The sequence below is a fragment of the Emys orbicularis genome, chromosome 12 (genome assembly GCF_028017835.1).
Source record: "Emys orbicularis isolate rEmyOrb1 chromosome 12, rEmyOrb1.hap1, whole genome shotgun sequence".
Lineage (NCBI taxonomy): Eukaryota > Metazoa > Chordata > Testudines > Emydidae > Emys > Emys orbicularis.
Window position 1 is genome coordinate 24,136,636 of NC_088694.1, and position 23,787 is coordinate 24,160,422.

At 43.4% G+C, this 23,787-nt stretch overlaps 1 protein-coding gene across 2 annotated transcripts in view; it reads left to right on the top strand.

The window, feature by feature from the left end:
- PTPRT (protein tyrosine phosphatase receptor type T) overlaps positions 1–23,787 on the top strand; it is a 715,579-nt gene that overhangs the window by 594,196 nt on the left and 97,596 nt on the right. For both annotated transcript variants that reach the window (XM_065414819.1, XM_065414820.1), the window contains one exon: positions 14,269–14,404. In XM_065414819.1, coding sequence (XP_065270891.1) covers positions 14,269–14,404 — 136 coding nt within the window. The remainder of the gene's footprint in view (positions 1–14,268; positions 14,405–23,787) is intronic.

The window sequence follows — 23,787 nt, forward strand, 5'->3', positions numbered from 1 at the left end:
TGTGCCATCAATCACCCCACCACAGTTAGGGAAACCCATTTCTGCAAAGCCATCCACTATTTCATGCACGTTTCCTAGAGTCACGGTCCTCTGCAGCAGGATGCGATTTATTGCCCTGCACACTTGAAGTAATACAGCCCCAACAGTAGACTTCTCCACTCCAAATTGATTTGCAACTGACCGGTAGCAGTCTGGATTCACCAGCTTCCACACAGCGATTACAACATGCTTCCCTACCAAAAGGGCAGCTCTCATTCTGGTGTCCTTGCGCCGCAGGTTAGGGGTCAGCTCAGCACATAGCTCCAGGAAGGTTGCTTTACACATCCTAAAGTTCTGTACCCACTGGTCTTCATCCCACACCTGCATGACAATGCGATCCCACCAATCAGTGCTTGTTTCCCTAGCCCAAAAGCGATGGTCTACCGTATGCAACTGCTCTGTGAATGCCAAAAGCACTGATAAGTTGCAGCTGTCCATATCACACTCGGGTGCCTGCAATTCATCCTCTGTCAGTAATTTTGTGAGTAACTCTGCTGCCATGCGCAATGTTCTCATGACAGTTAACAGCGCATAGGAGAGAAGTGCGGGATCCATCCTCTCTCACTGCAGATGCTGGCGCAAACTACAAAGACTGACCGTTGGAAAAACAGCACGAAAGGAAAGCCAGAATGGTGCGAAAGGCAGCCAGAAACCATTGGAGGGCTGGGACACAAAGCGGTGCATGACGGGACATTTTGCACATCCCAGGATGCACTGCACTCAGTTTCCGCCTTCCCACAACACCTAGCGACAGATGGTGTCACCAGACACTGTGGGATACATACCCATGGTGCATTGCTCATGCTGTCGACAATGGTGCCCTGAATGTGGACATGAGCTGTTGACAGAGGGAGCAAATGTAGACTCACTTTGGCGACTTTGCTTTTGTCAATTTTTTTCATGAGGACATTAGTTTCATCGACAAAACTTGCCAGTGTATACAAACCCTTACTCATGCTAACTCCATAGTTAGCCGAGCTGATCAGAAAAGAGGGAGGTTAGTTAAACAATATTCTTCTTTTTATTTTTTTCCCTACAGTATTTTTCTTTTTTTTAAGTCAGGTTTGTTTTGAAGGAAATTCTCTGATGTTGTGGTAGCAAGGGTAACTTTTTGAAAAGAGAAAGCTTAGTGTTCCGTGTGTAATAAGTCATGCGGCATGCCTACTAAGAACTCTTCCAGGCTCTCAGCCTAAACCTGTGCCTTTTCTGTCCAGACCTATCTTTTTGGATGTCTTTTCCTTTTCATAAGCCATGACAGTCTCTTCTAAACTGTTTCCCACATCTAGTCTGATCAGTTTCCCCAGTGTTGAGGACAGCCCTGCTTGCTTATAAAACAGTCCATGCACTTGAACAAGTCTTTCTCATGGTCCATTTCATTTGCTCACTCTTCTGCACTCATGTAGCAGCAGCCACTTCTCTATCCTTCCATGCTGTGTGTTTATTGTTGAAGGAAGAGCTTCAGTCCCTACGGTATTCTACTGTCGGTTACACATGCACACCATATACCTGGAGTTGGAGAATTTGAAAGCAGTGGACGCACATGCCCTGGCTAACCTCATGCCTTCAACTGAGAGAATAAAGTGCAGGGCGGACTGCCTGCCTCTACAGTTCCTTCTCACTTCCACATGGTCTGAGTCAGACCCTTTAGTGTCTGCAGCTTCGGCTTCACTCTACAAAATAAGAATCATCTAGTTTGTAAATAGTTTAACAATTTTAATAGTTTTTAATAGTTTTTACTATTTAGCATTAGATTAGTCTCCCAAGGGGACCTCCCCACCCCGTACCCTGTCCGGGCACCAAGCTATGCCCACTACTCCAGGCATCAAACTCTGTGCTTCCTGCCCATGATCCTCTCAGTCAGCGATGACCAGAAATGCTGCCTGTACTGCCTTGGGGAAGCTCACATCGTGGCGAGGTGCAATATCTACTGATCTTTCCTCAACCATACCTGAGAAGGACAATAACTTTGTCTCTGCAAACACCTCATGGAGAAGGCCATGAGACCCCAATCGGACATAGGCCAGAGAAACCCCCACTGTACATTGGCCTGATTCAGTAAGGAGTGCATCTCCTGCTGTGAAGTCAGATTCTGGTGTGGGAGAATCCCCCTCCATGGACCCCCACAGCTGGGTCTTTTCAGGAAGTTAGGAAGCACTCTCATAAGCATGAGACTAAGTCTTCCTTTAAGTCCTCTTCAAAGAAACTGGACTTGGCTGTAAGCAAGCCCACCAGCTCGGCCCATGAGAACTTAGTATGTCCTAAGTCCCAGAGGCATGACAAGAAAGCCTATAAGCATTGGGCTCCATCGGTACTGGACTATGTTCCATTGATACCATCATCTCTGGCTCCTCCCAAACACCGGAAATCCATCAGAACGGATGAAGTCCGATCACTGCCAGCTTCTGATTCCACCCTCCTCGGCAACTTCAAAGGACCGGACAAGTGGAACCCATCTCACTCTAGGGAGATCTGAACCTGTTGCTGCTCCCAAAGGACATTTTCACTCTCCCGGATCTGGAATCTCCTCCTTCATGGAGGCCCTCCGTTTCCAGGTAGATAATATCACCTCCGAGAGAACTGACTGCTGGAAGTCACTTATCACCCATGCCATATACATCTCCCCTCCAATGGCACTGATGGCACTGCTGCTGGAACTGGAATCAGCCTTCTCATCGGGAGAGTCTGAGGCATCTAATGAACCGCTCTTCCCTTACTCTACATATCCTTCATCACCCAAAAGACCCACATAGGTTTGAGACCAACCTCTGCCTCATCTAATTTGTAGCCACGCGTCCCCCATGCCACGGGGCCCCCTGTGATCACCTATTGACCCCCTCTTACTGGCCATATTGGGGGCATTGAGACCAATACCCCCCTACAGAGTTGATCTAATCTGCCTCCTCTCTTAGGGGATGCTCAGATCAGCCCCCTGATCTGACAGAGGAGGAGGTACACTATACTCCCAATCTGGCAGTTCTGCCAGAACCAGCAAGACTGCCATCATCATCCCCAGATGAAGCGGTGACTTCTACATCCCCTCCCCCACCCCAATAACTTCAGGCAGTTACAGGACCTTCTCTGCAGAGTTACTAGAGAGCTTCAGATTCCTCTCAAGGAAATCCAAGACTCCAAGCAAACTCCTAGACATCCTGCACGTTCTGGACCCAACAGAATAGCTCTCCCTGTTAATGAAGTCATACTGGAGCCAGCTAGGACAGTTTGGCACATCCCTGCCACCTGCGCTCCTACCGCCAAAGGGAAAGAGAAGTTTTATGACATGCTGGCCAAGGGTGCAGAATTTTTGTTTTCTTACCTTGCTGCCAATTCACTGGTGGTCCATGCCTCTTCTGAAAGGACTAGACGCAACATCCCCACTCTGCTTCTGCTGATAAAGATGGAAAATGCCTAGATCTTCTGGGAAAAAAGGTCTTCTCATCATCCATCCTCCAGTTCAGAAGAGCCAATTACCAGGTGCTACTAGCTAAGTATGATTTCCTGAATTACGCCCAGTTTGCAGAGTTTGCTGACAGCCTTCCACAACAGGACAGAGCTTGTTTTCAAACTCTGATAGATGAAGGCAAACTGATAACCAGGACCGCCCTCCAATCTGCAGTCGATGCTGCTGATATCTCCTCTAGAGCTATGGCTATTGCCATTGTCGTGTACAGGGAGTCATGGTTCCATGTTTCAGGGTTCCCTGGAGATGTCCAGAATACCATTAAGGACCTCCTCTTCAATGAATCACACCTCTTCAAGCAAAAGACAGACAAGTCCTTTCATACTCTGAAGGATTCCAGGGCTACCCTCCACTCACTGGGTATACACACATCAGCCCAAAGTCAAATGTATGGCTCAACAGTTTTTCCATCAGAGGCCCTTAGAACCACCACACAAGAGACAGAGGATTCAAAAGCCCTGCTTCCCTACACCTTCTGCAACAAGCAGGTTGATGGGAGCCACAAACCACTAAACCCAACACCTCCCGACTCCCCCACACCATTTGGGGGTCATCTAGCACTCTCTTTCAACACCTGGGGTGCAATAACAAAGGACAAATGGGTGCTGAACGTCAACCACTCTGGTTATATGATAGAGTTTTCATCCCTATCTCCCCCAAAACTCCCCTCACTATCCCTCTTCGGGGACCACTCTCAGAAGAGTATTCTTAAACAAGAGGTGAACTTCTTACTGCAGTGAGGAGCAATAGAACACGTCCCTCCTCAATACCAAGGGAGAGGATTTTATTCGGCCTACTTCCTGATATCCAAAAAGAAGGATGGTTGGAGGCCAATCCTCAACCTCCACCATCTCAGCCACTTCACTCACAAACTCAGACTTTGCATGGTCACGTTGGCAGCCATAATTTCATCTTTAGAAAAGGGCATGTGGTTCACGGCTCTTGACATGAAGGACGCCTACTTTCACATTGACATTCATCCCACCCACATACGCTTTCTCAGATTCATGGTTGGCACCAACCATTTTCAGTACAGAGTACTCCTCTTCAGAATAGCAATCACCCCCAGAGTCTTTATCAAGATATTCTCGGTAGTAGCGGCCCACATCAGATGTTGTGGTTCATTGTCTTTCCCTATTTAAATGATTGGCTCCTTGTTGCCAAGTGCTGCCAGGAAGCCTTCATGCCAACTTCCATGATGCTACACCTCCTCTCTTTACTGGGAATCACCTCCTCACAATCTCTGGACTTCATCGGGGAAACTTTAAATTCTAACACTGCAAGAGCATATCAGCCCAAGGACAGGTTCCAGACCAAGCACAATATCATAACTCATGTCACAAAGCAACCCTTATGTACCGGTCAAGACATGTCTGTTGCTCCTAGTCATATGGCCTTGTGCACCTTCGTCACGCCATTCACAAGATTCCACCTTCATTGTCTTCAAATTTGGCTGCAGTTGGTATACTCCCTAAGCTGTTATTCTATGAACCTCACGGTGACAGTTCCAGACAGTTCCCTGCTGTGGTGGACAAATCCTCATCAGGTATGCGTGACCATGCCCTTTCTCCCTTCCTCTCTGGATAGGGCCATTATTACGGATGCTTCCCTATTAGGCTGGGAGCCCATGTGAAGAGCCACACAGCACAAGGTGCCTGGACAAGCACGGGGGGGGGGGGGGGGGTGAGATCTGTCTCCCTGGGTGCAGAAGCAGTCAGCCTCTGAAACTGGTGTATGGAACTGGTGTAATCAAAGCACCCTATCGGCAGCTTACCATCCTGGGAAACAAAATGTCTTGCAGATTCCCTCAGCAGACATTTTGCAGTCGACCATGAGCGTGAACTCCATGATTCGGTACTGCACAATATTTTCACTCTATGTGGGACGCCAACCAGGGATCTGTTTCCCCCACAAGCAGACAGGAAATGTGCCATGTATTGCTCCAGAGGAGCCCTAGTTCACTACTCCCAGAGCAATGCTCTGCCTCTTCCTTGCTTGGATCAGTTCATCTATGCCTTCCTTCTGTCACCACTCCTGCCACAAGTTCTACTCAAAATCTGGCAGGACAGAGCACAAGCCATACTGATCTCTCCATTTTGGCTCAGACAGTTCTAGTTTCCTAACCTCCTATGCATGTCATCCCGACCACCAATCATCCTTCTAATGTTCCTCGAGCTCCTGACCCAGTGGAACAGCTAGATTAAGTACCTCGATCTGTTTCCCTCTCACCACCTCATGGCTTGGTATTTGGATGGACATCATCCTTAGCATGTTCATGCTCCACAGATGTACAAGAAATCCTCTGTAACATTAGAAAGGACTCTACTAGAAAATCTTACCTAGCTAATTGGAAGCACTTATCTTTCTGGGCACTCCAAAGAGGCATTCTCCCAGAGACTAGATAGTCCTCTCATCTTGGACTATATCCTATCTTTGCAGACATCAGGTTTGTTCATCAGCTCCTTGCAAGTCTACTTGGCAGTGATCAGAGCATACCATCCACCATCTCAGGACTACTCGGTCTTTGCACATCCACTGATCAATAGATTGTGGAAAGACTTAATAAGAACCTTCCCACCTACACAGAAGCCTACTCCCCAGTGGCACACAAATCTTGTTCTCTCAGCACTCAGAAGGCCCCCTTTGAGCCTTTAGCTGCTTGCTTCCATGTCCCTCCTTTCCATGAAGGTTGCTTTCCTTGTAGCCATCACCCCACAAGAAGGGTTGGAGAACTTGGAGTGATAATGACAGATCCTCCATATGTTATATTACATGAGGATAAGATTTCTTTATGAGTACACCGCAAATTCACCCTTAAAGTAGTTTTGGAATTTCACTTTAACCAATCAGTTTGCTTACCTGTGTTGTTCCCAAAACAGCATGCTTCTGCAGAGGAACAAAGACTCCACTCCCTCGATGTTCAGCCGGCCATGGCTTTCTACCTACAGAGAACAAAACCAATCAGGAAACCACTGAGGCTGTTAGTTGCAATAGCAGAAAGAGTCAGATCTCCAAATGGATCTTTGGCTGCATTCTACTCTGCTGTCAGCTTTCAAACCTCTCCCTCCACCATGGGGTAAGAGCTTATCCTGCCAGAGTGCAAGTAGCAACTATGGCATCACTTCAGGCAGTACCTCTCCTGGACATCTGTAAAGCGGACATGTGGGGCTCCTTTCACACATTTACAAGACATTATGCCCTATTGCAGTACTCTTCTGCTGATGCCTTCTTTGGAATGGTGGTGCTCTGCTCAGCCATACCATCTACAACCTCGCACCCTCCTCCTACTTAGGTACTGCTTGTCAATCATCATTTGAAGAAGAAGAAGAGGAGGATACTTACCTGTAGCTGGAGGTTCTTTGAGATGTATGGTCCCTATCAATTCCACTTCTCACCCTTCTTCCCCTTTACTTCAGATCTTATCTGATTCACAGTTGGGAAGGAACCGGATAGACGGTCAGTCTACCCCGACCTTTATCCCCTGGGTCAGAGGCAAGAGGTGAGCCAGGGCGCATGCATGAACCAATGGATGCTGATTTCAAATTCTCCGCCTCTTGTTGCATGATTCGCATGCATCACCCACAGTGGAATAAAGATAGAGACCACAAATCTCAAAGAACTTTCAGTTACAGGTAAGTAAACCTCCTCTTCTCTTTTGTCTATGGCTCTTCATATCTTTCCCTCCAATTTCACTTTTTAATTCAACTTTGTAACCGGTATTTTAAATATGGAGCATTTAAATGTGGAGCATGGTTTGTGTGACAGGTCCTACACAGAGTAAACTTGTATTTTAAATTATATTGACACTCCTTTTCAGCTCCATCCCTTCAATCACCTATCTTTTAAGAGTGTTTTTCATGTGAACCATCACCTCACTTTTTTCACCTGCTGGCTTCTCATTCTCAGTTTTTATTGCTGCCCTTCAATTTTCTAAGTGAAAATTTTCCTTAGTGTTGTCTTGTCATGTGACCGGGACATGGGTGATCATTCTTAGAGGTCTGATCAGGAGTCAGGTCTACTGGTCCGAACAGGAGTCAAGCATAGAGGTTAGAACAGGAGTCAGTAGCCAGGAATCTGAGCCCAGTGTCATAGTTAGAGGGGTCAGAGCCCAGGATTAGAAGTGAAGTCAGATGTCAGAAATCAGAGCAGAGGATCAGAACCAGGTTACCTGGAGTGGGGCTCCACGACAGGAGCAAGACTGGGAACAAGCAGGCACAGGAGCTATCACAGCCAGGGCAACTGCTTTGAGCAGCTGATGAACTTGAGAGCCGGTCTGCTGACTCTTCCAACCAATCAGGCAGTGTAGCCAATCAGCCAGCCTACTTCAGCTCAGCTCCGCTCAATAGTTTTCCCAGAAACTGGTTCTGCTGCAGGCCTGATTCCAGACACTACTTTCACTTCAGGTCTTTCAGCCTCTAGCAAGTTGGTGACCCATCTGCCATTCCTGTACCTAGCTTACAACTCCTTCATTTCCGCGAACTGCTCATGTTTTTACTAGCATTCCTTGAAAGGCTGTGTGATCTGATGGAATGGGCACAGGACTCAGGAAATCTGGGGTTTAGATCCTGCTGTCAAATAGTTGTGTGGTCCTGGGCAAGTCTCTGAATGCCTGTGGACCCTATTTCCTGATATGTAAAATAAGGATAAGAATAATTAACTACCTATCTTGCATGGTTGTTATGATAATTTAATCAGTGTATGAACAGCACTTTGAACTAATAAAATACTAAGTATTAATGATTAGTAGGATTTTGGGTATCTCAGGGATACCATCTAAGTTCATGCTATTCTGATTCATTAGCATAGATAAAAATCAGGATTTTAAGACAGCAGTTCAGATTGGAGTCATCTGCATTGTGAGGCTTAGGAATTATTGATACTGTAAAATTATCAATTCCAAGACAGTTAGCTGAGGCAGATTGACTCTCTTAACCTGGCTCAGAGAATTTGCGAAATGCAGCCTCTTCTGAAAAACCAAGTGAAAAACAACTTTTGCTGTATCTCCTGAGCACTTGGAGTAAACTCAACTAATCAGGTAACTAAAAGAAATAGTATGAGACTCAAACTGTGTAATCTCCATCATGCGACCTGTCTCAGCCAAGTGCTGAAATTTGTTGAATGAAATTTGTAATACCAGTGTCAGAAACTGTCTCAAAATATTTGAGGACATCCAGATGGGGCAAAAACTGTTGTGTCCAGTTTCAAACACGTGGCAGATGTTCTAACACTATTTTCGAACACCACTATGTGTTCATAGATACAGTTTGCACTTAAATGAAAACTGATTAGGAGTACTTTTGAGTTTCAAGTTTCAGAGTAGCAGCCGTGTTAGTCTGTATCCGCAAAAATAACAGGAGTACTTGGCCTCTCAGACTTGGTAAGACAACTCCCACCTGTTCATGCTCTCTGTATGTGTGTATATATATCTCCTCAATATATGTTTCACTCTATATGCATCCGAAGAAGTGGGTTGTAGCCCACGAAAGCTTATGCTCTAATAAATTTGTTAGTCTCTAAGGTGCCACAAGTACTCCTGTTATTTTTGAGTTTCAAGTCAAACACTTTTGACAGCTCAAGTATTAACCATCTGAGGCAAGAAAGCTGCACTATTATCATATATTCTGCTCTGTCAGTGAGTCAGGATTGTCCAGCTGATGGGATGTTCTGTAACTCTTAACCAACCTCACTCCAAGACCTGAAGAGACAAAATTCAAATGGAAATTATGTAAATCCTACTATACATATTTTATTTTCAATTCCTTATTTTTTTTATTACTTTTCATACTGAAGGATCCCAAAATGTTTTTCAACTGTATGTACACAGGAATTATTTCTTACACTAATCAACTCTGTTGGAAAGCGCAATAGGGTCTTCATAATTGCAAGTGGTGAGGCCCTCAATTTTAATTCTCATCTGGAAATATGGACACTTCTAAGCACAATATTCCCTGACAGCGTGCCAGACTGAAAGTGAAGAATGCCATCTCCTGAGTATGCTTCACTGCTTCCTGTAATGGCATAGGTTTTCCTTTAGATAACTGCTGTTATGCCTGTTAAAGCAGATGTGGTTACAGCCTCAAAGGTGTATTATAGCATATAACTGATTTATTTATTTATACGGATCTATAGGTGGGTCTATGATAACTGCAAAGACTGTCAGAAGACTTCAAAAGAGCCTCATAATCTCACCTTGAATCTTCAGCACTTCTCTGGCAGATGGCACTATATTTGACAATTTGATATGGCAATACATAAGCTATGTTCAAAATATTGCTACTGTAAATTGATAGCTTTTATAAATGTTTGTTTTCAGACATCAGAGGGTTTTGAACTCCTGACAATATAATAAGGTATTTTAAACAAAAATAAATAGTATGAGACTCCAACTTTGTAACGTCCATCATGCAACCAGTCTCAGCCAAGTGCTGAAATTTGATGAATGAAATTTGAAATACCAGCATTCAAAACTGTCTCATAATATTTGAGGACATCCAAATGAGGCAAAAAGATGAGAAGTAATTCTTCCACTCTACTCCTTACTGACAAGGCCTCAGCTGAAGTATTGTGTCCAGTTCTGAGTGCCACTTTCAGGAAAGATGTTGACAAACTGGAGAAAGTCCGGAGGAGAGCAACAAAAATTATGAAAGATCTAGAAAACGTATGCAGAAAGCTTCAGCTTATGAGGAAAGATTGGGGGGGAAATGGGTTTATTTAGTATGGAGAAGAGAAAACTGGGGCGGGACATGATGAAGGTTCTCAAGTACATAAAAGGTTGTTACAAGAAGGAGGGTGAAAAATTGTTCTCGTTAACCTCTGAGCATAGGACAAAAAGCAATGGGCCTAAATTGTAGCAAGGGAGGTTTGGGTTGGACAGTAGAAAAAACTTCCTAACTGTCAGGGTAGTTAAACACTGGAACAAATTGCCTAGGGAGGTTGTGGACTCTCCGTTATTGTGGGGTTTTAAGTACAGTTTAGACAAACACCTGTCAGGAATGGTCTAGTTATTACATAGTCCTACCTTGAATACAGGGGACTGGACTAGACCAGGTCCCTTCCAGTCCTACACTTCTATCATTCTATGAAAAGTCAACATCACCCATTGGTAACCAGAAAGAGGCTGCAGGAGAAAAGACATCTGTTTCTATAAGTGATTCACAGAAACATTCTCAACCTCACCTAGTAGGATGTGTGTGAGGTGGGGTATATAAATGCGACACTACAACTAAAAGGGTTAATTAAGGAGCAACTCTGGAACAAGGTGACCCCACCCAGCTGCACCTGCAGAGCATGATCCAGCTAGTGGTGGAGCTTAATAGGGAGCCAGACAGCTCTGAATTGGCCTGACAAGGCAGAGAGAAGGCCCTACCCTGAGAGCTCCGGAGAAAGGGCAATGCAGAAACCTACTCCTGGAGAGGAAGAACCTGTTGGCTGAGCCCAGTGGGGCTGAAGGTTCAACTAGTACCTCTTCTCTCACTCCTGTGAAACAGACTGCAAGACTTTGACAAGAGAGTGGGTGGTAGGAAGGAGCCCAGGGAGGCAACTGTAAGGCACTCCTGTGTACTGGACATTTGGTAACCCTTACAGGGTCCTTCAGGGAGATAAGACTGAGTGATAACCTGACCAGAGGGTCAAGTCAATCCCCAATAAAAGACAGACCTCCATCCGGTGTGAAAGTGTCCTGGTGGAAAGACTAGAGGCATGGCAAACAAAGGTCTAACCCCCTAACCACCATCAAGCTCCATCCATCACAATGCGTCATGTGGACTCTCTCTAGCGATTGGCCAGTTCACATTATTAAGGCAGTGTGGGGATGAATTTTAAAGAAGAACTTTCAAAGATAAAAGAAAAAAAAAGCCCCTCCAGGCTACATGGTGTGGAGTAAAGAGAGTTTCACATCAGAACTCTGGTTCTAAGCACCCTTGAACTTTGGGGGCCAGACTGACTCTCTCTGGCTTCACATCAAATTTTAGGCTATTAGCCCATTAGTGTAGAATTTGACATTTGCATGTGTGTCTGAAAACAAAATGTCTGGAAATTAGTTTTTTCCTTTATTTACTTGTCATTGGTCCATGTTTGCCCTTCAACAGCTGACAAGAAGAAAACAGCCTCTTGAAACAGCATCTCCTGTTTGTTTTAGGGCCAGATCCTCATCCCATTGAAGTCCATCAGTTTGGACAGGGTTTGGCCAGTAGGAACTTATTTACATCCTGTGTGTTCTTTATTTGTTTTATTTAGGCAGATGTATCCATTGTGATTCATATTGGCCAGTACAACCTTTTAAAGCACATGACAAAATAATAAGATGACAAAAATTAATTAATGAGACTCCCAACTGTGTCTCAGAAAGTTGATTCAAACACTAACTAGTCTTGGTGAACAGAGAATCCATTCAACTTTCCTTGAAGGTCAGCACACTTGGGCTTTGTCAGACCAATCAGGGAAGCAAACTTCAGAGCCGTCTAATGAGAACAATTTGCTTTCCACCCTTGCTCCCCTTTCCCAACCTATAAGTGTTCAACTTTGAGGGCTGCACGTGTGAGGAGCCAGCTGACTTCAACAGACAAGATGGCTCATGCAGTCAGGTTGTGATCTTGGTTGTAAATTCAAATAACCACAGTGAAGTCAGATATTGTATCAGTAGCTAAATAAATAATAGCAACAATGCAGTTGATATCAGCATTTGTCCCGTAGTCTCTAAGGCAACCAAGATTCAAAATGTGACATTACCCAGGGTACAATCTGGACCGTTGAACAGCTGTGTCATCTTAATTCTCTAGCCTGGGGTGTCTTTTATGCTGCTATGCTGTCAGAACACCCACTCCTGGCTTGTTCACACAGCCATCAGCATGCAAATTCACTCCCGGAGTGCTCTGACCAGTCACTCATTAATTATGTACAGGGCGATACCTGCAAGTTCTTAGTCCCAACCTTGTTCCTCCAGTAATATGTGCCTTGTACTGTCCAGCAAACTATTGAACAATGTAAGCTCATAGAAAGACCATCATTTCATCAAAGGAAAATGATATATGCACCAGCATTGTTATCCCGAAAGGAGTTTCCCACACATTGGTTAATCCAAACACACTGGTTAAGATAAAACAATAAGATAAGTTTATTAACTGCAGAAAGATAGATTTTAAATGATTACAAGTGATGATACATAAAAGTCAGGATTGGTTACAAAAGAAAATAAAACAGTAATATGCAAGCTAATACCTAACTTAACAAGCGAAGTGACGGTAAAAGCAAATGCATCCGAAGAAGTGGGTTGTAGCCCACGAAAGCTTATGCTCGAATACATTTGTTAGTCTCTAAGGTGCCACAAGTACTCCTGTTCTTTTTGTAAAAGCAAAGTTTTTGTCTCACCATATATGCTGTTGTTTCGCAGGCTGGGTGTTATTGCAGCCTGGGACCACTCTGTCTTAGTTTAGTTCTTTGAGAGTTGATGCCATGATCAGAGAGATGGGAGGACGAGAGATGAAGTCAAATGTTTTCCTCCTTCTTTATAATTCAATCTCTTGTGCTAGAAACATCCATGCTGAGTCATGGTGATGCACAGTCAATTGTGGATGTGAGCTTTGAATCGTCCCTGTGATGAACTGTAAATTTCTTGTTTATACTTCCCATCTTCTGAAGGATGGTCGCTTAAGTAGGTGATGCCCCTTTAACACAAGTCTGGGGTGCTAGTGTATCTTTGTCTCTGAAAAATTGGTATGTAGGACCCCAGAATTTCTATGTATTTCAGTAACAATCATACAGTAGAATCTTATAACCTCACATATTTTAACACAATAATGATATTCAGCAGATTATGACATTTCAAATGGTACCTTACAAGACATACTTTGTACAAAATTTATCATAGTCTTGTAAAAATGATGACCATAATAGTATAGACTGTCACACAAAACCTTTAGGCTTTCTGGATCAAACTCAACACATTTAAACTCAACACATCTGGGAGGAAATCAATGCAGTAGCTAGTGAAGTCTACACAACATAGGTGTAATAGGCTTCCCATGAGTAGCACCGCTAAATAATTGGGCAGCCACATTCTACAAAGTGATCAACTATTGGAGGGGAAACAGAACCTTGAAGTCAGACCTTGGCAAGTAAGTGAAAGAGGAAATGCTTTTCAAAGAGTAAGTTTATAAATATATTTGATTTTTAAATGCCCATAGTGTACATTTTCTGTTGAGGTGAAAATTGTGTTGCCTTGCCAAAGACAGAAGAACTCATACATGGAACAAAGTAGATGATTTGAGCGGGCGATGGGGTTGTTTTGTATGTTTGGATTAATGTTTGTTGAATGTCTAATCAGTGTAGTGGCAAATACATATTTTTTCTGACTGCAGAAGAAAAAATGTTGCTACAAAACTATTATGGGGATGCTTCACTGTAAACTTTGTGCTGTTTGCTGTTTCTGTCCCTAAGATTAGCACCTGCAGCTAAACTATGTAGGATTAAAATTATAACTGCTATTAATTCTCCTGCTTCTGGGTATAAGCTGATTGCTATCTGAAAAAGACATTTTCCCCTATAATATAATATTGTAAAATTAATCAGGTGTGTTATACTGGGGCTTTACACCTCCCTCTGAAACATCTGGTACTAGCCACTGCTGAAAGCAGTAGATCAGGCTAGATGGACAATTTGACTGCTGCAATTTGTTTATAGGTATATCATTAGGTTTTAACTATTAAAATCTGATCACTGTGGGATATTTTCTACAAGTTCTAATTTTTATTTCCTTCCTCCCTCCACCTTTTAAGGAGCTTCCACCCAGAATTCCAATGCAGTGGAGCCCGAAAAGCAAGCTGACAACACAGTGAAAATGGCTGGGGTTATCGCTGGCCTTCTGATGTTTGTTATTATCCTCTTAGGAGCAATGCTCACCATCAAAAGGAGGTAAGTCTCTGCTTTGCTTCCATTGTAGAGCTACTGGCTGGGACTGCTTGTATTTTACTAAAGCTGTCACCTCAGTAGAGATAAAACACTCCACTTGTGTTCATGTGGTGGAAAGGCTATGGGTGGTGGTGGTGATTTATTTGTATCAACGTAGCACCTACGAGCCAGGGCCCCGTTGTGCTGGACAAACCCAGAACAAAAAGACAGTCCATGTCCCAAAGACAAGGGACAACAGATGGAGAGACATTTGGAAGAATACAAGGAAACAATGAGACAATGTTGGCCAGCCTGATAGACAGTGTTCTCAGCCCATCAGCAGCTTAACCATTGTCAAGTGTTTTGGAGGCATCATGGGAAAAGAGTTTTGAGGAGGGTGTTAAAGGAGGATAGTGTGTCAGTTTTGTGGATATTTACCGGGAGCTCCTCCCAAATGAGGGACAGCATGGGAGAAAGCACAAAGCGGCTTGTTTGAGAATTTGACAACTGGGCAATAGAGGCTGGCATCATGAGGCAGGAGTCAAGATCTCCAAAGTGACTGAGAGATGATAGGTAGGGCAGATGTAGGCTATGAAAGGCCTTGAAAGTGAATACAAGTAGCTTATATTTGATGTGATAGAAAATGGGGAGCCAGTGGAAGGATGTAAAGAGAGGAGTGACATGGTCAAAGTGACAAGCTAGGAAAATCTTTGCAGCACCATACTGAATGGATGCCAGTGGGGCAAGGTTGTATTTATCAAGGCCAGAGAGAAGGATGCAAGATGATGAGAGCATGGACAAAGAGTTTTAGCTGTGTGTGTGGATAGAAAAGGCCCTATCCTAGAGATGTTATGCAGAAAGAATCAGCAAGATGTAGACATAGTCTAGATGTGTGGACCTAGAGAGAGGGCCAAGCTGAAGAAGGCAGGTAGAATGGGGGTGCTGTCCACAGCAATTGAGAAAGGAGGTAGCAGGGAGGGACAGCGGGGAGATTAGAAGGAAACAGGTCTGGAGGAGGAGATCTGTAAGTTGTCAGAATGGATATGGTAGTTGAATTTGCATTTGTGGATGACATTATCCAGAGATAAGATGTGGAGAAAGAAGAGAAGGGGACCAAGGACAGAGTCCTGTGGAATCCCTCAGAGAAAACCAGTGGGAGGATGAGGACCCTCCAGAGGACACACTGGAGCGATTATAGAGGTAGGGGAGAATCAGGAGAAAACTGAGTCCTGGAAGCCAGTGGAGGACAGGATTTGAAGAAGAGGAGCATGGTCAAGTGTGTTGAAGGTGGCTGACAGGTAAAGGAGTATGGGGACGGAGTATTGATTCTAAGTTTTGGTGAAGAAGATGTCATTAGAAACTGGTGAGAGTGATTTCAGTGGAGTGCTAGGGGTGGAGGCTGGATTGGGAAGCAGGGCCGGCTTTAGGAAGTGTGGGGCCCAATTTGAATACCCAGTGGCGGTCCAGGTCTTCGGCGGCACTTTGGCGGTGGGTCCTTCACTCGCTCTGGGTCTTCCGCGACACTGAAGGACCCGCCACTGAAATGCCGCCAAAGACCGGAAGTGCCGCCGAAGACCTGGACCGCCGCTAGGTGAGTAAAAATTAAAAAGGCGCCTAAGTTAGGCACTCTTCTTTAGGGTGCGGGGCCCTCTTAGGCACGGGCGTGGGGCCCTCTTAGGCGCGGGGCCCGATTCGGGGGAATCGGGGGAATCAGCCTAAAGCCAGCCCTGCTGGGAAGGTCTGGGACAGAACTGAAGGGTGAGGAACTTCAGAAAGTGATTATCGACAGCTTGTTCAATGATCTTAGAGATTAAAAGGGAGATGGGGCAAGTGGGGGTCATTGGAGGGTTTTTGTAAGATGGGAGAAAGTAAGAATGTTTGTAGTGTGAGGGGAAAGAGCTAGAGAGAATGAGAAGTTAAAAAGAAGAGTAAGAATGGAGACAAGAATGGGCCCAGGGGCACTGGGACAAGTAAAGAGGTTAGAGGAGGAAAGCAGACAAGAAACGTTCTAGCTTTGAGATTTTGTCCAGGGGAGTTAGAGGGCTATGTGAATCACACTACAATAGTAAATCTGGTTGAATTGCCTGGTTTTGACTTGTCTGTTGAAGGAGGCTCTTGTGGTTAGAGTATGGACCTATAACCTGGAGTGCTGGGTTCTAGACCAGATTCTGCAAGCCACTGCATAACCATGGGAAAGTCACTTTGCCTGTCTGAAAAAAAGGGTAACAATACCTCAAAGATTTGTTGAGAGCTTATTTGTAAAGCATTTTCAGATCCTCAGATGAATGATGCTATATATGTGCAAAGTAGTGTTATTAAAATGAAATTTGAGCTGTTTTGCAGTTTGGAATTTTACTCTGTTTTGCACATTTCTTAAACTTGTCATTATTTTACAATTATCCTTCATTCTGCCTTTGGAGAGAGAGAAGATGTGATTTTGCAGATGCATGCAGCATTCCCATGTGATTTCTAAATGACTGGCTGTGAAATGTGGCAGAGATTTCAGCAGAAAATTGCTTTATTTTATTTTAATTTATTTTATTTTAATTTTTTTTTTTTACGTGAGCGGGTGATGATGCTGGAGTGGCTTATTCTAGGGTGATGATTACCTCGCCGAGTGTGGTGTGTTTGTGCTTGCTTAGAGACAGCCATTTCCTTTGGAATATGAGTTCAGCTGGACAGAGCGTTAAAATCTTGCAGTGGGGAGAAGTGATTTCTGAGAGTTTATTTTTGTTCATGTTTGGCTGAAACTGTCTGAAATTGTTGCTGCTGTGGATAGAATCAAAGTTTTCAAGCAGTTCACCTTTGTGTGACTGTGCGCTTTCTTTGTGAACTGTTGGTTCTCAAACTTTGAAATAGAGCATAGCTTGTAGCTGGTTTTTCTGTTATCAGTTTAAGAGCTCCTACCATGTAACATACAGATATGATTCAGAAAACAGATAGGACACAGATATGTTTCGTACCAAGGAGGGATTTTGCATGTGTTGGGATTTTTTTGACGGTTACTTTTCTGATGCCATCTCTACTTTTCAACATGATTGGTGTGGTCAGATGTTGGCTGCGTACGTGTTTATTCAGTGTGCTGTCCCAGCTCTGCGGAGATAGCAGACCTTAATTAAACTGCCTAATAAATTTACAGATTTGGTTTTTAGCAAAGGCACCCGGCTAGGTTTATTGTTGGCAAAGCATGGTAACAGCATCTGGCAGACTCTACGAGTATACGAAGACATGTAGGCTCGTGACAATGAATGCAGCTTAGGTAGTGGTGGGACTTTCCACTGCTCCTTAGGCTGGCCAAAGATACTCCCTGTGAGATACATTTTTATACCCCATTACAAACAAGTTAGTACTGTCCCTTTGACATAGTTAGTTACTGCCCCCTGACATCGCTAGTTATTACCCATTATTTTGTACATGTTGGTTTAATTAAAACATCTTTATTACGTACTGTCATCCTAACCTTATCTTTTAAAAGAGGTCAGTGTGTTCTGTTATCCGTGGGAAATGTTTTTGTACCATCCTTAATATCAAAATGCTCTGGTCCCTTAATATTGGGATGTGTTTGCGTAAGCACTCTGTAACTAGCACTTCTTAGGAATGTGTATTTCTGCAATATTAGCCCTGTTCTTGCCAAATTCTATAAGGAGGTCCTGTCTCATGCCAGGTCTCTAATACAAGGGCTTATGTCTCAGTCTCTCTTCCTACTACATTTCTGATCCTAGATGAAACCTGAGCTGCCTGATCCAACACAGCCTTAGTTAGACAGCTACCGTTTATATATTTGAGTAGCCCCATTGACTTTGGTAGGTCTACTAGCATGAGTGAGAACTACTTATGTGACTGAGGGGATGTAGGGTAAGGCACTCATTCCTAGACAGTATTAAAGCTTTCCTTCAGCTTATTTGCCACTTTTCGTAGTGCACACTGCTGAAAACTCGAAGAAGGGCACACAAGAGATGGCCACAAAAATGCATGTTCATTTATTGCGCCTATTGACACATGCAAATAAAATAATACTTGAGCATGTAAATTGTCTGTTAATTACATCGCTACTGAGTGCCTTAAAACCCATTAGAGAGACAAAGTGAGTGATGTAATATTTTTATTGGACCAACTTCTTTTGGGGAGAGGTACAAGCTTTTGAGCCACACAGAGCTCTCCTTCAGGTCTGGGAAAGGTGCTCCCAGCATCACGGTAAAATGCAAGGTGGGGCATATTGCTTGGCATAAGTAATTAGCACATATTCAAAGGAACCATTTAAGGTAAAGTGGCCCGTTAACACCTCTGTAGTCATTGGACAAAAAGAGGGGGTCGGTGGATTATAGATTATTGTAAGAAGCCATAAATCCAGTGTGTTTGTTCAGTCCATGCTTTTTAGTGTCCAGTAATGAATTTAAGCTCCCAGGCTCATCTTTTGAAAGTGTTGTGCAGGTTTCTTTTGAGGCTGAGGAGTCAGATATAGTGTCATTGCTTTGTGAATAGCATTTGCCCACTGGTGATGGGGAGAAGGGATTTGAACAGGGATCTGCCACAACTCAAGTGAGTGCCCTAACCACTGGGCTATGGGATATTCTGAGGTGAAGCTCCCTCAATCTCTTCTATTGAAGCTGTTGCACTTTGGATAAATAATTAGTCATTGGAACAGGGGGACTGGATCCCGGGTCTCCCCAACTTGGGTGAGTGCTCTAACCACCAGGCTACAGAGTCATTCTCATACTTGTGTGCTCTCTCTCACTCTGAGTCATTCCTCCCACCCCACACCTTCTTGCTAAAACAGCATAAGGCAAGTAAGTCTAAAGAGGATTCCTGGATCTGAATCACAAGAGGAAATAGACACCTTGCTGCAGCCCACACTTAGGTGTCTATATCTGTGAGAGGGGTGGGTCTTAATGCACATCCCTCTAGATGGCATCTTCCACTGGCTAGCTTAGATAGGTCCCCCCCAGCACGCTAGCTTTTGTTAATTGCAGTCTAAGGTGCTTATCTCTCCCCATTCATTGTACAGAAGCTTAGGTGCCTAACTCAGACTTTGTGTATTGCAGTGATTTTACCAAATGCCTAAAAGTTAGGCAGTGTGACGCAGTAGTGTCACAATGCCTAATTCTTTTTGTGCATCCCAGCTGTTATAAATATAAAGGGAAGGGTAACAACCTTCCTGTATACAGTACTATAAAATCCCTCCTGGCCAGACGCACCAAAATCCTTTTACCTGTAAAGGGTTAAGAAGCTCAGGTAACCTGGCTGACACCTGACCCAAAGGACCAATAAGGGGACAAGATACTTTCAAATCTTGGGGGGAGGCTTTTGTTTGTGCTCTTTGTTTTGGTGGTGTTCACTCTTGGGACTAAGAGGGACCGGACATCAATCCATGTTCTCCAAATCTTTCTGAACAAGTCTCTCATATTTCAAACTTGTAAGTAACAGCCAGGCAAGGCGTATGAGTTTATCTTTGTTTTCTCAACTTGTGAATTTTACCTTTGCTAGAAGGAGGTTTATCCCTGTTTTGTTGTATCTTTGAAACTAAGGCTAGAGGGGGTTCCTCTGGGCTCTTTGAATCTGATTACCCTGTAAAGTTATTTTCCATCCTGATTTTTACATTTTCTTTTTAATAAAATCCTTCTTTTAAGAACCTGACTGATTTTTCCATTGTCCAAAGACCCAGGGGTTTGGGTCTTTGATCACTTTGTAACCAATTGGTTAGGATATTATTCTCAAGCTTCCCCAGAAAGGGGGTGTAAGGGTTTGGGGGGATATTTTTGGGGGGAAGAGGAACTCCAAGTGGTCCTTTCCCTATTTCTTGTTAAATCACTTGGTGGTGGCAGCGTACCAGGTTTTAACCTAAGCTTGTAGAAATAAGCTTAGGGGGCTTTCATGCGGGTCCCCACATCTGTACCCTAGAGCTCAGAGTGGGGAAGGAACCCTGACACCAGCCCTGGTTCCTTTCAGCATTGATAGCCTCTCTCATAATTCTGTTGACCTGTGGTGTCTTGTTATAAATCATATATGTTGCTCTGAAGAAAACAAATAGCACCTTTCTGATGGTGATCAGAAATCCAGTATCAAGGGATACAGTTTTTCTTTTCTTAAGCTTAGCTTAGCTTAGTCCAGTCAGAGACTTTAATATGCTGTAACTACTTGGGAGATACTCATTTTCTGTAAGTATCTTTTCCTAATTTGCAGTTAAAAGCACAACTGAGCAAAGTTTGCATAAGCAGACATGTTTTGCCAGGACCTGTATAGTAGTACTGTAAATGTTTCAGTGACAGTACCTGGAGATATTAAAATGCATAGAGTTCTTTTTAGTATGTGAGGTGTTTGTAATAAATTCTGATCAGGAAAGACGTCTGAGTTCCAAATTTTGCCATAGATCATGTGCTAATTTTCAGGATTTGCAGTACATGGAAGTGAACTCCTGCATAGAATCATAGAAATGTAGGACTGAAAGGGACCTCAATTGGTCATTTAGTCCAGTCCCTTGCATTGAGGAAGGACTAAGTCCCTGACAGGTGTTAACCTGTTCTTAAACAGCTCCAGTGACGGGGATTCCACAACCTCCCTTGCTAATTTGTTCAGTGCTTAACTACCCTTACAGATAGGAAGTTTTTCCTAATGTGTAACCTAAATCTTGCTTGCCTCAATTTAAACCCATTACTTCTTCTGTCCGTAGTGGTTAAGGAGAACAATTTATCACCTTCCTTTTTATAACAGCCTTTTACGTACTTGAAGACTTTTATCATGTCCCCCTTTAGTCTTTTCCAGACTAAACAAACCCAGTTTTTTCAATCTTTCCTTATAGGTCATATTTTCTAGACTAGACCTTTTGTTGCTTTCCTTAGGACTTTCTCCAATTTATCCACATCTTTCCCAAAGTGTGGTGCCCAGAACTGGACACGATACTCCAGATGAGGTCTCATCAATGCTAAGTAGAGTGGAAGAATTAATTCTCGTGTTTTGCTTACCATGTTTGTGCTAATACATCCCAGAATGATGTTTGCTTTTTTAGCAACAGTATTCCATTATTAACTCCTACTTAGTTTGTGATTCACTATAAACCCCAGATCCTTTTCTGCAGTATTCCTTCCTAGGCAATCATTTCCCATTTTGTATATGTGCAATTGATTATTCCTTCCTAAGTGTAGTACTTTGCATTTGTCCTTATTGAATTTCATCCTATTTATTTCAGATCATTTCTCCAGTTTGTCAAGATCATATTGAATTCTAATACTGTCCTTCAGAGTGCTTGCTATCCCCCTCAGCTTGATATTGTCTGCAAACTTAATAAGTGTACTCCCTATGCCATTATCCAGATAAGTTATGAAGATATTGTATAGAACTGGACCCAGGGCTGATCCTTGCAGGACCCCACCCAATATGCCCTTCCAGCTTGACTGTGAACCATTGATAACTACCCTCCGAGTATGGTTTTCCAACCTGTTGTGCACCCATCTTATCATAGGTTCACCTAGGCTATATTTCTCTAGTTTACTTATGAGAAGGTCATGTGACACAGTCTCAGAAGCCTTACTAAAGTCAAGATATATCACATCTACTGCTCCCCGCATCCACAAGACTTGTTACCTTGTCAAATAAGGATATTAGGTTGGTGGGACATGATTTGTTCTTGACAAATCCATGTTGACTGTTACTATTATTGTTGTGTATTTGGTTGTTGTGGAAGGTTTACAGCATTCTGTGTCTCCAGTGATTTCTTCCTAAAACTGTTGCCCCCAAGGATATAACAGTTATCACCTTATTATCTTCTAGGTGCTTACAAATTGACTGATTATTTGCTCATTTTGTTCCCAGATACTGAAGTTAAGATGGCTGGTCTATAATTCCGTGGGTTGTCCTTGTTCCCTTTGTATATATACGTACTATATTTGACCTTTTCCAGTCCTCTGGGATCTCATCCATCCTCCACAAGTTCTCAAAGATAATCGTTAATGGCTCAGAGATCTCTTCAGTCTGTTCCTTAGGTATTCTAGGATTTATTTCATCAGGCCTGCATGCATGCTCACAAATAGGTTCCACAGATTAGGATCGCTCCATCATTAAACCTTCAGTCTTTTCCCTGGTCCCTTTCTTGGTCCCAATGTTGTGCCGTTTCTTATGCTGTTCCCTGTGCTTGGTAGACCCTCACATATCTTTGTTTTCCAACCACCCCTCTCTCTTCTGTCAACTCCCTCTGTAAAATCCACTTGTTCCATGAAGCTTTCCTGCATTGGTCCACTCTTTGGTCTGCATATTTTTAAAAATATCCATGCTGGATTCTTACTCACTGCTGATCTGGCTTGTCACTGCTTCTCCAGCTCGTCACTGCTTCTCCAGCTTCCCAACACAAGAGTTTGAAAATATCATGATAGAGGAGTCTCGGAAATGGAATTGCAGGGAGGTAATTTTATTTCTTCAAAGCTACTGAGCCAGATCCTCAGCTGGTGTAAATCAGCTTGCATCCATCGACATCACTGATCGCAGTGGAGCTGTGCTGATCTACACCATCTGCGGATTTGGTCCATCATCACTGCGTAATCCTTGCTCTTGAATTGTAAGCTGGAGAGCCAGCAAAAGGCTAGGTGACCAAGGAGTAAGAATCCTAAGAAGCAGAGGTAAGTAATTGGTTGCATCCAAGTTAGATTTTAAGCTTTTTCGAAGCAGAAATTATCATCAACTTTGTTTTGTAAAGTGCTTATGCATGGTTACTGCACCATATAAATAATCATTCCTTAGTGACCAGGAGGAAACTCAGGGGCGACTTTATAGAGTTAACGGGTTGTTTATGTGGTATGTATATACAGTCACTGGATTATTGTCCTTTTTCATATCCTTTTAGTTGAGGTGGGAAGAGTAGGCAATGTTCGGACCCATACCTGTGTGACAAGTTGGACCCCTTGGGAAGCCACTTGAGGTGCTGAAGATACCACTGAGTCTACCTGTTCTGCCAGCGTGGGCCCCCTTTACTCTCTTGCTGAGCCAGGCTCTCAAAACCTCCTCTAACACACACACACAGGCAGGGCCACACCCAGCTGCAGATCAGCTTTGGGAAGACTCATTTTAAGGGACTTGCTCCAGCACTCAGATGTCCACCTCCCTTGGAGTACAGACGCAAAGATATATTATGAAATTCGCCTCTTCCCTCAATGTGGAAGAGAGATGTGCACACTTCTTGTTCCCGTCTCCCCAGTTAGAAATTGCATAAACTGGGTTATATTGTAAACCAGAAATAAGTTTAACAACTAAAATAGGTGTATTTTAAGTAGTTAAGGAGGAAGCAGACAAAACAAGGCAGATTACTAAGAAAATAAAACAGAGCACACAAACTAAGCTTAATACACTAAAGAAACTGGTTACATGGAAATTCTCACCCTAAATTTGGTTTTAATAATCTTCTTCACAGGCCAGATGCCCTT